Source organism: Zea mays, chromosome 8 (assembly GCF_902167145.1).
Source record: "Zea mays cultivar B73 chromosome 8, Zm-B73-REFERENCE-NAM-5.0, whole genome shotgun sequence".
In the NCBI taxonomy this organism is placed as follows: Eukaryota; Viridiplantae; Streptophyta; class Magnoliopsida; order Poales; family Poaceae; genus Zea; species Zea mays.
Window position 1 is genome coordinate 14,201,699 of NC_050103.1, and position 14,065 is coordinate 14,215,763.

The 14,065-nt window shown below is 51.9% G+C and overlaps 1 protein-coding gene across 4 annotated transcripts; it reads right to left on the reverse strand.

The window, feature by feature from the left end:
- Nucleotides 1-1,580: 1,580 nt before the first annotated feature.
- LOC100191782 (uncharacterized) lies at nucleotides 1,581-4,369 on the reverse strand. Of its 4 annotated transcripts, none has more exons than XM_008656037.3 (3): nucleotides 3,869-4,369; nucleotides 2,879-3,378; nucleotides 1,581-2,572 (listed from the first exon to the last, which is right to left on the reverse strand). In XM_008656037.3, exons 2-3 carry the CDS (start codon nucleotides 3,316-3,318, stop codon nucleotides 2,113-2,115), a joined length of 900 nt encoding a protein of 299 aa, XP_008654259.1. In that variant the 5' UTR covers nucleotides 3,319-3,378; nucleotides 3,869-4,369; the 3' UTR covers nucleotides 1,581-2,112. The 4 variants fall into 4 exon arrangements, with proteins under 4 accessions (XP_008654259.1, XP_035817156.1, XP_008654260.1 ...); XM_035961263.1 differs by having other exon boundaries at nucleotides 2,879-3,597; nucleotides 3,869-4,188; XM_008656038.4 differs by having other exon boundaries at nucleotides 2,879-3,361; nucleotides 3,869-4,178.
- Nucleotides 4,370-14,065: the final 9,696 nt, after the last annotated feature.

Genomic DNA, 14,065 nt, shown 5'->3' on the forward strand with positions numbered 1-14,065 from the left:
ACATACAATCGACAAATCACATTCAGAAAGTGTTATTCTAAAAAACCCTTGCGTGAGTGCTCTAACGAGGATTAGTGGGGAATGCTGAGTATTTGAGTCTTCGGGGGAAAAAATAAGAAGTTTTCTAAACCCTTACATTACTTTTCGTTAAGAATTTATGTTCTTAGAATTTCTTTGTTAGCATAGGGTTAGACTTAGGGTGCAAAATTCTTGTATACACTTTAGACACTTGGGGTAAAGTTGGCCTTATAATTAGAATTTAATTATCATAAGAAACTTTAGAGAGTCCCAATTTACTCCATTAGACATCACGATTCTTTCATAATGGATTAACATATGGTTTATATGTATCAAAGATATTACTCAATCTTGTATACCTTAGCATCACTTAGTATGGTAATGCTCCCAAAAAAATTATATTTATGCATATGTACAAGCTTCAAACCAAACTATTTGAGCACATATATAGGATGATTTATCACTACAAAGTCAAATTTTATGGTCCTTATCTAAATCTAAACAAGTGGGTGAAAGAAATGAAAAAGAGGTGGAGTTCAAGTCCACCACAAGTTTCCACAGGGCGTCTCCGAGTCCTCCTTGGTTCCGTTCCGTAAGAGCATCTCTTTATTTTTGACTCTCTATTTAACTCTTTATTACCTCTCCATAAAAATAAAACTTTATATTTAGTATCTTATTTAAATACACTCTTCAACATACAAGTTAGTTTGGCTAGCTAGAGTGGCTAGCTAAGTTTAGATAATGAGGGAGCCAATTTAGAGAGCCGTTTTAAATTGCATCGCCAAAATACGCATGTCAAAATGACATACAGTCCGCGAATTGCATTCAAAAAGTTTTATTCCGTCAATGAAATAATCTTAAAAACATTGTTTTGGCGGTTCATGTTGTTAACTATAAACTGGATGGTTGTTCAGTGAACTGAATCAGGTGGAGTGAGTGAGACATCAAAGAAGGTGACCGGGAGTGGCAACTAGCCTGAAAGAAGTTCAGGCTTCAGATATTCGCTGCAGCCCTGAACGGCAAACTCAACAATTCAGCGAGGCAGCAAATAGCCACCCCCACACCAGAACTCCAGAAGCTTCTCTGGAGCAGTGCCTCCAGCACCAATTCACCAGTGAGTGCCTTGCGTTATGCAATTGCTGCAACTTGCAGAGTGATGAGGAGCCAGAAAAGCACAAGCACCCACAGAGAAGACGGCTGCATTTGGCTTTGGCTACAGAGAGCACTGTTTGTTTGCACAAGGATCTGCCTCATATCCGCGGATGCCTTTCTGACGAGCAAGGGGAACAACAGGGCCAGAAAAGTAGTTTCAAAAAGCTGATGCAAATGGATGCATAGAAAAAGCATGAGATGCAGATGCCAAGGTAGTGGAACTCTGACTCATTGCCAATCACATACAGGCATTCGGTGGAGCTAGCATCATCGACAGAAAAACGCCACATATGAGCACTTAACAGTGGAGCGGGTTTAAGAAAGCTGTTATTTTCTATAAGAAAATGATGAACCAAAGCAGAAGTTGACTATATGAGAGATATTGACAAGTAGCAGCAATGCTGAGTGACTCATTGCAAACTCAGCTTCGTTTATCTTCTCTTCACAGAAATTCGTTCATCCGAGAAAATTAAACTTGTCCAAACTCCAAACATAGATTGAGGCAGGCAGGCACCAATAGGCAAACTGATTACTACGGATAAATATGTCTGGACACTACATAATGGTTTGAACTCTGAAGGCCTCAATATAAGGCACCATCTTCAGAGACAGCAGCAGAATCAGATGGTCACAACCAAGGTTAACTGACACTTCATAGGATCATCCATGATTGAATGCAAGTCCACTTCATAGGATGCATGATACATTTCCAGCCGTACCACTCGAGCAACAGTCTGAAAATACCATGGCATCGAATTCTCGGCGTTCTTTTTGTTACATTCTCCAACAAATTATGGACCACCATGAAATGAAGATCTCCTTTCTGTTATGCTCCCGAAAGGCTAATCCCTTCAATACAGGCGCTGAAGCTACAGCGATACCACAAGTATTATACAATAGGCACCTGGTCGATCCATGGCGCAGGGTGGGCTGCCACCGCGCCTAGAACAGGACGCTCTGGCTGGCGAGCAACTGATCATGCAGAGGGCCACACTGCAGGCCTTGTTGGTCATGAAACTCCATCCTGTAGGCCGGTACCGCAGAGGTCCGGTTCGGTGAGCTGAAGGGCAGAGTTCCGGCACCGTGTCGCTTGACGTCGGCCGCCAATGGGACCTGGCATATCCCCGCGGCTGGAGCCGGAGCTGGAGATGGAGCTGGTGCGTTCGACTGGCTGGTGATCAGGGAGGACTGGGACGGCGAGGGCGGCTGGTCGTCCGTCAGGTTGACCGTGGTGATGTCGTGGATGCTGGACCTCCTCTTGTCCTTGCCGCCGGAGTTGAGCCTGATGAAGTACTTCTGCGCGTGGCTGGCCACCTGAGTAGGCGTTCTGGTCTGGACAAAGTTGCGCGATATGTTCCTCCAGTCCCCCTTGCCGTATTTCTTCAGGCCTAGGAGGAACAACCTGGCCGAAGAACAGAAACATGATGATCCTGTTCAGTAACTGACTGTTTAAGAGAGCCAGATCTCTACTCAATAAAGAAAATCGAAAATTCCCCCGGATTAAATGCAATTAAATGTTGATAGTTGATTAACTGCAAGTTGCAAATCTACTCAGGTGATGTAAGCCCTATGGATGGAATGATGGTGAGATTCAACTATCCGCCGAGATGGAAGCTCTCGCCAGTCATCCGCATGACGCAGAGCAATCGCTTTCTCAGAACAGAACGGAACGCGGAAGTCGTATCGTATGGCGTATATACTCACTCACCTGTGCTCCTCCTCCGTCCATGGCACGCCCTTCTTCCGCTCCTGCTCCGGCGTGCGGCCGTGGTGCCGCCTCCCGCAGCCTCCGGCGAAGCGGTACCCGTGCCTGAAGTCCCCCGGACCGGGGCCGTAGCCGTCCCACTGCAGGGTGAACGAGCTGGCCCCGCCGCCGTAGGCCGGCAAGGGAACCTGCCCGCTCTCGATCTGCTGGACGTCGACCTCGAGGTGCTTGAAGTGGCTGACGACCTCGCGCACCGTCCGGCCGGGGATGGCCCGCGCCACCTCCTCCCAGTCCGGGCGGCAGAGGTCGAGCCCGGCGAGCGCCCGCTCGAACTGCTTGTTCTCCGCCGCCGTCCACAGACGCGCCGCCGCCGGGAACCAGTTGCTCCGTGCGGCTATGTGGTCCACCGGCGGCAGCACGTCCATGTACGTCTCCCGCATCATCTCTGCTCTGCCCCGGGGCGTTGTTCCACCTCTTTCTTCCCCCCTGTAGGAATCACGGGACTGAAAGAAAGGTTAGATTTCTTTTTGCCTTTCTGGGCATCTCAGTCCGAACACGATAAAGATTCCGAGAGCACTGTAACGATTATTATTAAACGATTTCTCTGTCTCTTGCTCTGAACAGGAACTCCTATCGTCGCTGCAGATCAAATACGATGAACATAGGATTGGAGAAAGGTGGAATCTTTGTGCGTGAAAACTGGAATCAGTTGCAGCACCTGCCTGAAAAAGGGATCGACTTTTACGAAAGAATTAGACTGGACTCAAGAACACCTCTGAACTGAACCTGAACACGGAACACAGCCGGAATCGTGAACCATGTGACCCCAAAATCGCTCATCCCTGAAAACAATTTGACCGCCACAACCAAACCGCCTCACCTAAACTAGCAGAGAGCCTAACCACCTTCCCTTCCAATCCCGCTCCAAATCACACCACCAAACGCCACAGGGAACTCGAGACCCCACCCAACCAAAACAAAGCGAAATTTCACCTGAGCAGTGCCTCCTCTCGCGGAGCCGGCAGGAGGAACAGAAGGCGATCCGCCTCGGTTCTTTCTTGCTCACCCTCTCCGCGTGTTTTTCCCCTTCCTCCCTGGCTCCCTCTCCTTGCTTTCTTCCCTCAGCTCAGCTGTGACTGTGAGCTAGCTAGCTTTCCCTGGGCACTAGAAAAGAGATAGCGATCCAGAGGGAGGCAGGTTCTTGTGAGTGTCGGCCGGCGATTGGGCCGTGGCTTGGAGCTTGTGGCCGACTTTTGCAGTATTTATATACCACCGCTACTCCCACTAGGATACCCGTGTTGCTATAGGCCGCATGTATTTATGTGCGTGCGCGCATCACACACACGCACGCACGCACACTTGGAGTTGCTCTTGGCTTCCCTCCCCCGCTTTTTACTGCCCGAATATCACTGCACATTGGTGGTTAGCGTCTCTCTACAGTGAAATGGTAGATGAAAAATGTGCCATTAGCTGCTGCTTCGAAAATCAAATAGTTAGATGTGTCAGTGACTCCTTAGAGCCATTTTATAATCTGAGACTCCGAGTGTAGCCGTGTGCCCAACTAAAAAACAAGGATAATGGTACTTTTTTTTAATGTTTGTGAAGTTTTGATTAGTTGGGGGTTGGGGGTGCTTGGAAGAAGTGGTCGAGTTGTGGTGGCACTAATATTTTTTTCTTTTGTGCGGAGGGTGATGGATGGGGGTGATTGGTCGCCGTTGACGAGCAGCCATGGCTTTCAGTCCGGGGTTTTCGTTTCGTCCACCTGTTGCCATCAGCCGTTTGGTACCGCCCGCGCATGATTTGCTGGGAAGGGATTGGGCGGTCATTGTTTTATTGCAAGCAAAGGGAAACAGAACAAAGCTGCAGTAAGTGTCGCCAACGAGCTAGACATCTGCTTGGTTCGTTTTTACTTCATGTCTTGAAATGAAGAAGTACCTGCTTGAATTCCTCCCTTCTCTTGAACCATATTATGAATTGCTGTAAAAAATAACTGTTGCAATAATAATAAACGATCTACGAAATACTGATGTGATGATATATAAAATTTCTATAAGCGGCCGGACCATGCATATAGTTTGACAATTACTTTTCGTTGAAGTGCAAAGCTCGATGTTTTCAGATCCTAAATACCAGAAACTCCTTGCTTGTCAGAAGAAAAAGAAGCATTAAGCGCTGCTTTAAAAACTTTGTATGTACTACCAGTGGGCGTGTTTCGACGCCGATGTTTGCCGCCTTGCTTTCACGGAGTGATTTTCACAGGTGACAAAGGTCCTGAAAATCACGGCACCCTTCTAACGTGTGCTGGTAGACTTGACCGGAGAACGAGGAGAATCTCTTCAAGTGGCATCTTTCCTGAAAGAAACAGATGGCTGGCAATGGCATGGCAATGTGAAGCGAAGAAAAGGCTGGCTGGCTGGCTGTGCTAGCTCTACCGTTCTGGCAAAGCTATTTCCGTTGGGTTCTCCAAGAATTGGGCCGGAAAAAAAAAGATCTTTGCTTCTGTTGCCTAGGTACAATTCCCCTGTGTGACTGTGATATGTTGTTCATACTTGCAGCTCAGTTTGCGTCAGAAGAGAACCTAGCACATACTACTACTATACTTTATGTTTCCTTGAGTTGAATTGTTAATCTGTGGCGCATGGTTGTTTGCTTGGCTGCCAAACCAGATGAGGCCGCCAGCCACATCAGGAGGAGGAGCAGGAGCAGGGAGCCATGAGAAAGGCTGCCAAAGTACAACGGAAGCCGAGGGAGCTTTCTGTGCGCCTGATGAACAAACCAACCCTCAATCAGGCATGTGCATGCAGGTCAGCACCCTAGACGACAAAAGGAGTAGGGAACCTGCACACATCTTTATATTTTATATAAGTATGTAACTGCTAAACTAAACAGAACAGCGTCGCTTGGAATTCAAGCAAGGCTGTCAGGAAGCTACTAACCACAGTTTATTTAACTAATACTACTGATCACCTGAGACAGCTCTGACCAATCATGCATGCATTCACGCAGCATTGGCCAGAAGGGACGACACGAGTTTAAATGCCGGTTGAAAAATGCGTGGCGTATAGTATAGTATCGTCCCCCGTGCTATATATATGCGTCGCTCCAGTTTTGTCGGATGTCCGACAGAGACTGAATGCTCTGTAGTATTGCCGGTTTATAATCATGCCTCGCAGCATTTTAAATGTTCTCTTTTTTTTTTTCTTTCTTGAACTGAAGGTGCTTCGCATGAACAGCATCAGTGTGAGTTGCTTAGACCATGTTTGAATGCACTAATAGTTAGCTAGCTAATTTTACTAGTAGTTTTCATTAGGTATGTACATGTATATGGGCGCTGGACTAACCCGAGTCATCTGTACTAGCATATACTATCATCATTTTTTTAAAAAAAAAACTAAAGTACATGTAGGTAGTTATGTTGCAATGACTTGAGGTCTGAAGTGTCCTGACTCCTGATCCTGAGCAGAGCACACATGAGATGATTTGTTTAAGGGGCCGGGTCAGAGAAGCGATAGGGGCGTTTTGTCTGAAGGAGCTAGCTTTGGAGTTTGGAGCTGGAGGCACTATCGACGAAAGGGGATATATTGGCCCTTCCCATGCACCATGAGCCGCTCTGCGTTGGCTGGATTGGCTAGCTGGGTTTCGTCTCATGCTTATTTCGCACAACTGCACATGTCTGCCGCTACTTCTGGGTCAATCGGCCCAATGTTTGTTTATCATCTATGCACTCTGCATCTCCCTTGCTGCTCCAAGAGTGCGGCAAAGTCTTGTTTCTTTAATCTTTCAGCACATTGGTTTCTCAATTACGTGCCGTCTGTTGCTTCTTCGCGTTTTCATTGCCGAAGTAGTCCAGTTATGTGCTCTTCAGCAGCTTACTCGTCTTTATACCTATATTCAAACTCCACTTTACAAACAGTACAATTTACAGTGCAGAACATTGCAAAAACATTGATTTTGAGTAAACTATGGATAGACTGTTGGAGAGAGTCTTTTTATGTTGTTATTGTTGTTGTGAACAAACCAAAGGTTTCTTGATCATCACATTTTGGTCTACCCATTTAGGGGTCGTTCCTAAATCGACATCTTCCGTGCGAATTCATTGGTCATAGAGAGGAGAGTGATACATTTAAGTGGGCTAGTAACTAATCGATCTAACTGTGTGTGTGCTCAGATGAACACAAAGTAGAGTTTAAGAGTAATCTTGATCTATATTGGAACTCTAAAACACATAATCAGAAGGGGACAGACATACCTTCTTGCCCTTGATCAAGGGCAAGGTTGGCGAGCTAGGCGACGTCCTAGACGATGGGCGTCCATGCGTCGAGGAGGTGTATGGTCACCGCCATCGTCGTCCTGCAGTGGAGGAGGCAGGCAGCGTGGGCACACCAGAGTTCGTCGACGTCATGGTTAGTGGCTCTTCCAGTCGCTAGGTGCGTTGAGGAGGATCGGTTCACAAGTATTGTGGTAGCTAGGGATACCATGAGTGACAGGGACATATGGTTCGGCCAATGAGCGGTAGGTCCCCTGACGCCCGTCCGACGAGTGACAAGGACTAATTTGTAAAAAAGCTTACATATATGTCCTTGGTGTTTTGGTAATAGGCGACAACTATCAAGTTAATGGATAGATTGAAATTCCATTTATTTTTTAGTATAAAAAAGGTTACGATGTTAGGACAGCGGTTAGTGGGCCACTCCAACGCGCGGCGCCTACGGCTAGGCCTAGTCTCATGTGAGGTCATTGGGTAGCCGATGGGTCATGGTTGGACGATTCCTAGCCAGGAAGGTTGAATCCATGGAGGCGTTAGATCACGGTCACGGCTTCCGAGGTCACGCGCCAATCACATGTCGTTTGATAGGGATGTCAACGAGCCAGGTTTGGACTAGGTGGAGCAAAAACCCTCCCACGATCGTATTCGTGAAGTCTACCTAAGTCCGCTCACGATCGTATCCACGGGTGCAATTTTGAACCCACACTCGAACCCGTCGGGGTTTGGGAGGGTTCCGACTCCCCTAAGTTTTTATTCAGTGTACACTTTTATACAATAATTAAGTTGTAAGCAATTATGTACCACAATAGTTACGTTATTTCTACGAATTTTAAACCTTCTCATGTCTGGCATTTTATAAACCATTGGTCAAGTTACTTATTCAAAATAATTAATATTGTATTTTAATTGTTTTTGTATAAAATAAAGAATAAACTAAATTTTATGTCCAATGCGAGTCATGCGGATTAAATACAAACATGCGGTTGCTTTGGCAAAACCGTGTGTTAGATACGGATACACTCATTGTCATTGATCAAAATCTTCATGCATACTCGTACTTGGATTTTAGATTTACTGATCAAATTAGACACGACGGTCACGGGACAGGACTGAGGAGAGAACCTGGACACGTGACGCATGTAGGCCTGGGCCCTGGCAGGCAGCTCAGCGGCTGAGCCTGAGCATCTGTGACGGACCACGGACAAGACTACGATCTATACAGTACGAGAGAGGGTGGCGGCGACTGGCGAGGCGTGTCTGCTCGTGCGTGGGCCAACGTGTTGCCATGGCCAAGGCCCAGGAGCACGCTGCACCCGTGGGCCGTGTCCGGAGTCCGGGTCCAGGGCCAGGGTTCCTCGTGTGCAGTGTGCCAAAAAGGGAAATAAAAATATGAGTTATCTTCTTTACAATTACAGGTAACTATCAAAATATTATATTATACAAATGTCAAGTATATCCATATAAATACCATTACAAAATTTATAGCATCATTTAACCATCCATTCAACACACCAAAGATAATTGGATAAAGTAGTAACACTAGGATAGTACTACATAGCACATTACATATTCCATTACATGGTCGTTAAATTGTCGTTAAGCCTTCTATGACATTATGGCCTAAAAGGTTGTTAAATAGTAAAAAAGATGGATGACTAAAGTCTAAGTTCATGCTTGGGCTAAGTTTATATTGGGTATTTTATACCCACGGGTTAACGGGTATGGGTGAAGGTGGAACGTTCTTGTCGACGTTTCGAACCCGGGGGTCCCTGGACCGACGAGTAAATTGTCGTCGCGTGCCCCAGCCCATATGGGTCGACACGAGACGGAGCGCGAAGGGGGGAAGAAGCCGGAGGGAGACAGGCGTAAAAGGGGAAACCCGCGGCCTTCGTGTTTGTCCCGCGCCCAGGTCGGGTGCGCTTGCAGTAGGGGGTTACAAGCGTCCACGCGGGAGGGAGCGAGAGGCTTACGCGAGCGCCGTCCCGTCCTTCTCCGCGCGGCCAACCCTCTGTAAGAGGGCCCTGGACCTTCCTTTTATAGGCGTAAGAAGAGGATTCAGGTGTACAATGGGAGGTGTAGCAGTGTGCTAACGTGTCTAGCGGAGAAGAGCTAGTGCCCTAAGTACATGCCGTCGTGGCAGCCGGAGAGGTTTTGGCACCCTGTTCGTGTGGTGTCGTGGCCGTCGGAGGAGCGCTGGTGCCTGGCGGAAGGACAGCTGTCGGGGTTGTCGAGTCCTTGCTGACGTCTCCTTGCTTCCGTAAGGGGGTTGAGAGCCGCCGTTGTCATGGAGCATGCGGGGCGCCATCATTACTTGTTTACCGGGGGCGAGCCAGATGGGACGCCGATCTTGTTCCCCATAGCCAGAGTTAGCTAGGGGTAGGGTAATGATGGCCCCTCCTATGACGTGGTCGGTCCGAGCCCTGGGTAGGGCGAGGCGGAGGCTCCTCCGAGGTCGAGGTTGAGTCTGTCTTCCGAGGTCGAGTCCGAGCCCCGGGTCGGGCGAGGCAGAGTTCGTCGTCTTCCGGGGCTGAGCCCGAGTCCGAGCCCTGGGTCGGGCGAGGCGGAGTTCGTCATCTTCCGGGGCTGAGCCCGAGTCCGAGCCCTGGGTCGGGCGAGGCGGAGTTCGTCGTCTTCCGGGGCTGAGCCCGAGTCCGAGCCCTGGGTCGGGCAAGGCGGAGTCTGTCGTCTTCCGGGGCTGAGCCCGAGTCCGAGCCCTGGGTCGGGCGAGGCGGAGTCCGTCGTCTTCCGAGGCTGAGCTCGAGTCCGAGCCCTAGGTCGGGCGAGGCGGAGCTTCCTATGGCGCTCGAGGCCGGACTTGGCTGCTGTCAGCCTCACTCTATTGAGTGGCGCAGCAGTCGGAGCGGAGCAGGCGGCGCTGTCCTTTTATCAAGCCGGTCAGTGGAGCGGCGAAGTGACTGCGGTCACTTCGGCTCTGTTGACTGAAGGGCGCGCGTCAGGATAAAGGTGTCAGGCCACCTTTGGATTAAATGTTCCTGTGATATGGTCGGTCGGCGTGGCGATCGGGCCAAGGTTGCTTCTTGGCGAAGACTGGGCCTGGGGCGAGCCGAAGGTGTGTCCGTTGCTTGAGGGGGCCCTCGGGCGAGACGTGAATCCTCCAGGGTCGGCTGCCCTTGCCCGAGGCTGGGCTCGGGCGAGGCGAGATCGTGTCCCTTGAGTGGACCGAACCTTGGCTTAATCGCACCCCATCAGGCCTTTGCAGCTTCGTGCTGATGGGGGTTACCAGCTGAGATTAGGAGTCTTGGGGGTACCCCTAATTATGGTCCCTGACAGTAGCCCCCGAGCCTCGAAGGGAGTGTTAATACTCGCTTGGAGGCTTTTTGTCGCACTTTTTTGCAAGGGGACCGGCCTTTCTCGGTTGCGTTTTGTTCTAGTGGGTGCGCGCGAGCGCACCCGCCGGGTGTAGCCCCCGAGGCCTCAGAGGAGTGGATTGACTCCTTCGAGGTCTTAATGCGTTTTGCGATGCTTCGGCCGGTCTGGTTGTTCCCTCATGCGAGCTGGCCGTAGCCCGGGTGCACGGTCGGGTCCCAAGTTCTCGGGCTGGTATGTTGACGCTGTCAATGGTTTGGCCGGAGCCGGGTTTGCGAGAGCAGCCCCCGAGCCCCTGCACAGAGCGAGAGGACGGTCAAGGACAGACTCGACTTTTTTACATACGCCCCTGTGTTGCCTTTCCGCAAGGAGGAGGGGGGAAGAAGCGCCATGTTGCCCTTGGAGGGCGCCGAACATGGTGTCTCCAGTGAGCTGCTGACGGGTAATCCGAGTGGACGCCCGTGCCCCATTTGTTAGGGGTCGGCTAGAGGCCCGGAGGCGCGATCCAAAAGTACCTGCGGGTGATCTGCCGGACCCGGTCCCCTTTTGACGGGGTCCGAGGGCTCGATGCCTCCCTCTGATGGGATTCTGTTACAAGATCGTTCCCACTGGTCTCAGAAATGTCCTAGGGTACCTCGGGAGCATAGCCTGAGCCTTGGTTATGTATCAAACATACCCAGGGTCTTCCCTCGCTCTTCGTCTGAGGCGGCTGTGAACCCTTCGAGGGCCAGCCTACGAACCCCTGATCAGTAGTGGGCGCGGAGCCCGAGTGGCCTGAGGCAGCCGTTGAACCCTTCCGAGGGGCCGACCTTTGAACCTCTGACCAGTAGTGGGCGTGGAGCCCGAGCGCTCTGAGGCGGCTGTTGAATCCCTCCGAGGGGATAGCCTTCGAACCTCTGATCAGTAGGGGGGCTCGGGGCCTGTTTCCTTCGCGGAGAAGGATCCCTTTCGGGGTATCCCCCTTTCCTGGTCCCTGTTGTAAGAGAGAGAAAGAGGAAAAGGAAAATGATACGAAATCGAATGACGTGGCACACCTTTTTTGACGCGGTCATTATGGTGAAGGCGAAGCGTCGCCCGCTTCTCCTGCCAAAGGTGCCGCCTGTCCTGCCGCAGAGTTAATGCGACGGGACGAGTGGTTCACGGGGCAGCCGTTGCGCGCGTGCGAGCCGTTCGAGGAACGGAACACGGGCGCGCCGTCTTCACGCCGCGAGAGAGGGTTCCCTTGCTGTCCCTGGATGGGACGTGAGCTTGGCTGACGACGTGACCGCTGCTTCCGCCCGCCTGCCACCGCCATTGCCGCCGGCCCATTTTTGGCCGTATTGACCATCGCGCCTTCTCCCGCAGCTGACTGACCCGTGACCGATGCGGCTGGCTGGCACTGTTGGGTCATACGCAGGGTTGCCTCGAGTCGCGGTACTGGTTCTGCAGTCGAGGAGGCGCGGTAGTGGCACGAGTGGCGGTGCAGTTGCTCGCACGGGGTATGGTCTGTAGAGCCTGAGCGGGCAAGTGTGTCTGCCTCGCATAGAACTGACACCCTTCGCAGGTGCGGACAATTCTAGTGGCGTCGGCCACCGCTGTCGGCCAGTAGAAACCTTGTCGGAAAGCGTTTCCAACAGGGGCTCGAGGCGCTGCGTGATGACCGCAAGCCCCCGAGTGTATTTCTTGCAAGAGCTCCTGGCCTTCAACGATGGATATGCACCGCTGGAGGATGCCTGAGGGGCTGCGGTGGTAGAGCTCCTTCCCGTCCCCCAGCAAGACGAACGACTTGGCGCGCCGCGCCAACCGCCAAGCTTCGGCTCGGTCGAGGGGTAGCTCTCCTCGGTGGAGATATTGCAGGTACGGGGTCTGCCAGTTTTGATTAGGCGTGACCCCGCTCCGCTCCTCCTCGACGCGCAGTGCCTCACCCTCGGGGGCCGAGGGTGCCTCGGGCTGAGCCGAGGATGCCTCGGGCCGAGCCGAGGGTGCCTCGGGCCGGGCCGAGGGTGCCTCGGGCCGGGCCGAGGGTGCCTCGGGCTCGGGCGCGTCGTCGGTCTTGACAGAGGGTTGATGCAGGTCTCGGGAGAAGACGTCCGGGGGAACCGTTGTTCGCCCCGAAGCTATCTTAGCTTGCTCGTCCGCAGTCTCGTTGTAACGTCGGGCGATGTGGTTGAGCTCGAGCCCGTAGAACTTGTCTTCCAGGCACCGAACCTCATCGCAGTAGCCTTCCATCTTCGGGTCGCGGCAGTGGGAGTTCTTCATGACTTGGTCGATGACGAGCTGCGAGTCACCGCGAGCGTCGAGGCGTCGGACCCCCAGCTCGATGGCGATGCACAACCCGTTGACCAGAGCCTCGTACTCGGCCACATTGTTGGACGCCGGGAAGTGGAGGCGTAGCACGTAGCGTAGGTGCTTCCCGAGGGGCAAGATGAAGAGCAGGCCCGCGCCTGCCCCTGTCTTCATCAGCGACCCGTCGAAAAACATGGTCTAGAGTTCCGGTTGGATCGGAACTGTTGGGAGTTGGGTATCGATCCATTCAGCCACAAAGTCTGCCAAGACTTGGGACTTGATGGCCTTCCGAGGGGCGAACGAGATTGTCTCGCCCATGATTTCCACCGCCCACTTTGCAATCCTACCCGAGGCCTCTTGGCACTGGATGATCTCCCCCAGGGGGAAGGATGACACCACAGTCACCGGATGAGACGCGAAGTAGTGTCGCAACTTCCGTCGCGTCAGGATCACCGCGTACAGCAGCTTCTGAATTTGTGGGTAGCGGATCTTGGTCTCGGACAGTACCTCACTGATGAAGTAGACTGGCCTCTGGACGGGCAATGCATGCCCCTCTTCTCGTCTCTCAACCACGATCGTGGCGCTAACCACCTGAGTGGTAGCGGCGACGTAGATCGAGAGGGCTTCTCCTGCAGCGGGGGCACCAAGATGGGCGCGTTCGTGAGGAGCGCTTTCAGGTTCCCGAGGGCTTCCTCGGCCTCAGGGGTCCAAGTGAAGCACTCGGCCTTTCTTAAGAGGCAGTACAGAGGCAGGCCTCTTTCGCCGAGGCGCGAGATGAAACGGCTCAGAGTCGCAAGGCATCCCGTGACCCTCTGTACGCCTTTCAAGTCCTTGATGGGCCCCATGCTGGTGATGGCCGCGATCTTCTCTAGGTTGGCCTCGATGCCCTGCTCAGAGACGATGAACCCCAAGAGCATGCCTCGGGGGACCCCGAAGACACACTTCTCGGGATTGAGCTTTACGCCTTTCGCCTTGAGACACCGGAATGTCGTTTCAAGGTTAGAAAGGAGGTCAGAGGCTTTCCTCGTCTTGACTACGATGTCATCGACGTAGGCCTCGACCGTTCGACCAATGTGTTCGCCGAACACGTGGTTCATGCACCTTTGGTATGTCGCACCTGCATTCCTCAAACCGAACGGCATGGTAACATAGCAGTACATGCCGAAGGGTGTGATGAAAGAAGTCGCGAGCTGGTCGGAATCCTTCATCCTGATTTGGTGATACCCTGAGTAGGCATCAAGGAAAGATAGGGTTTCACACCCAGCAGTGAAATCCATGATTTGATCGATGCGAGGCAGAGGGTAGGGAACTTTCGGACATGCTTTGTTTAG

What these genes read in the sequence shown, in the direction of transcription:
- LOC100191782 (XM_008656037.3), bottom strand. Translation starts at nt 3,318, where the DNA reads ATGATGCGGGAGACGTACATGGACGTGCTGCCGCCGGTGGACCACATA. An exon ending in TGGACGGAGGAGGAGCACAG is followed by an intron (nt 2,573 to 2,878) that starts GTGAGTGAGTAT and finishes TTCTTCGGCCAG; the next exon opens with GTTGTTCCTCCTAGGCCTGA.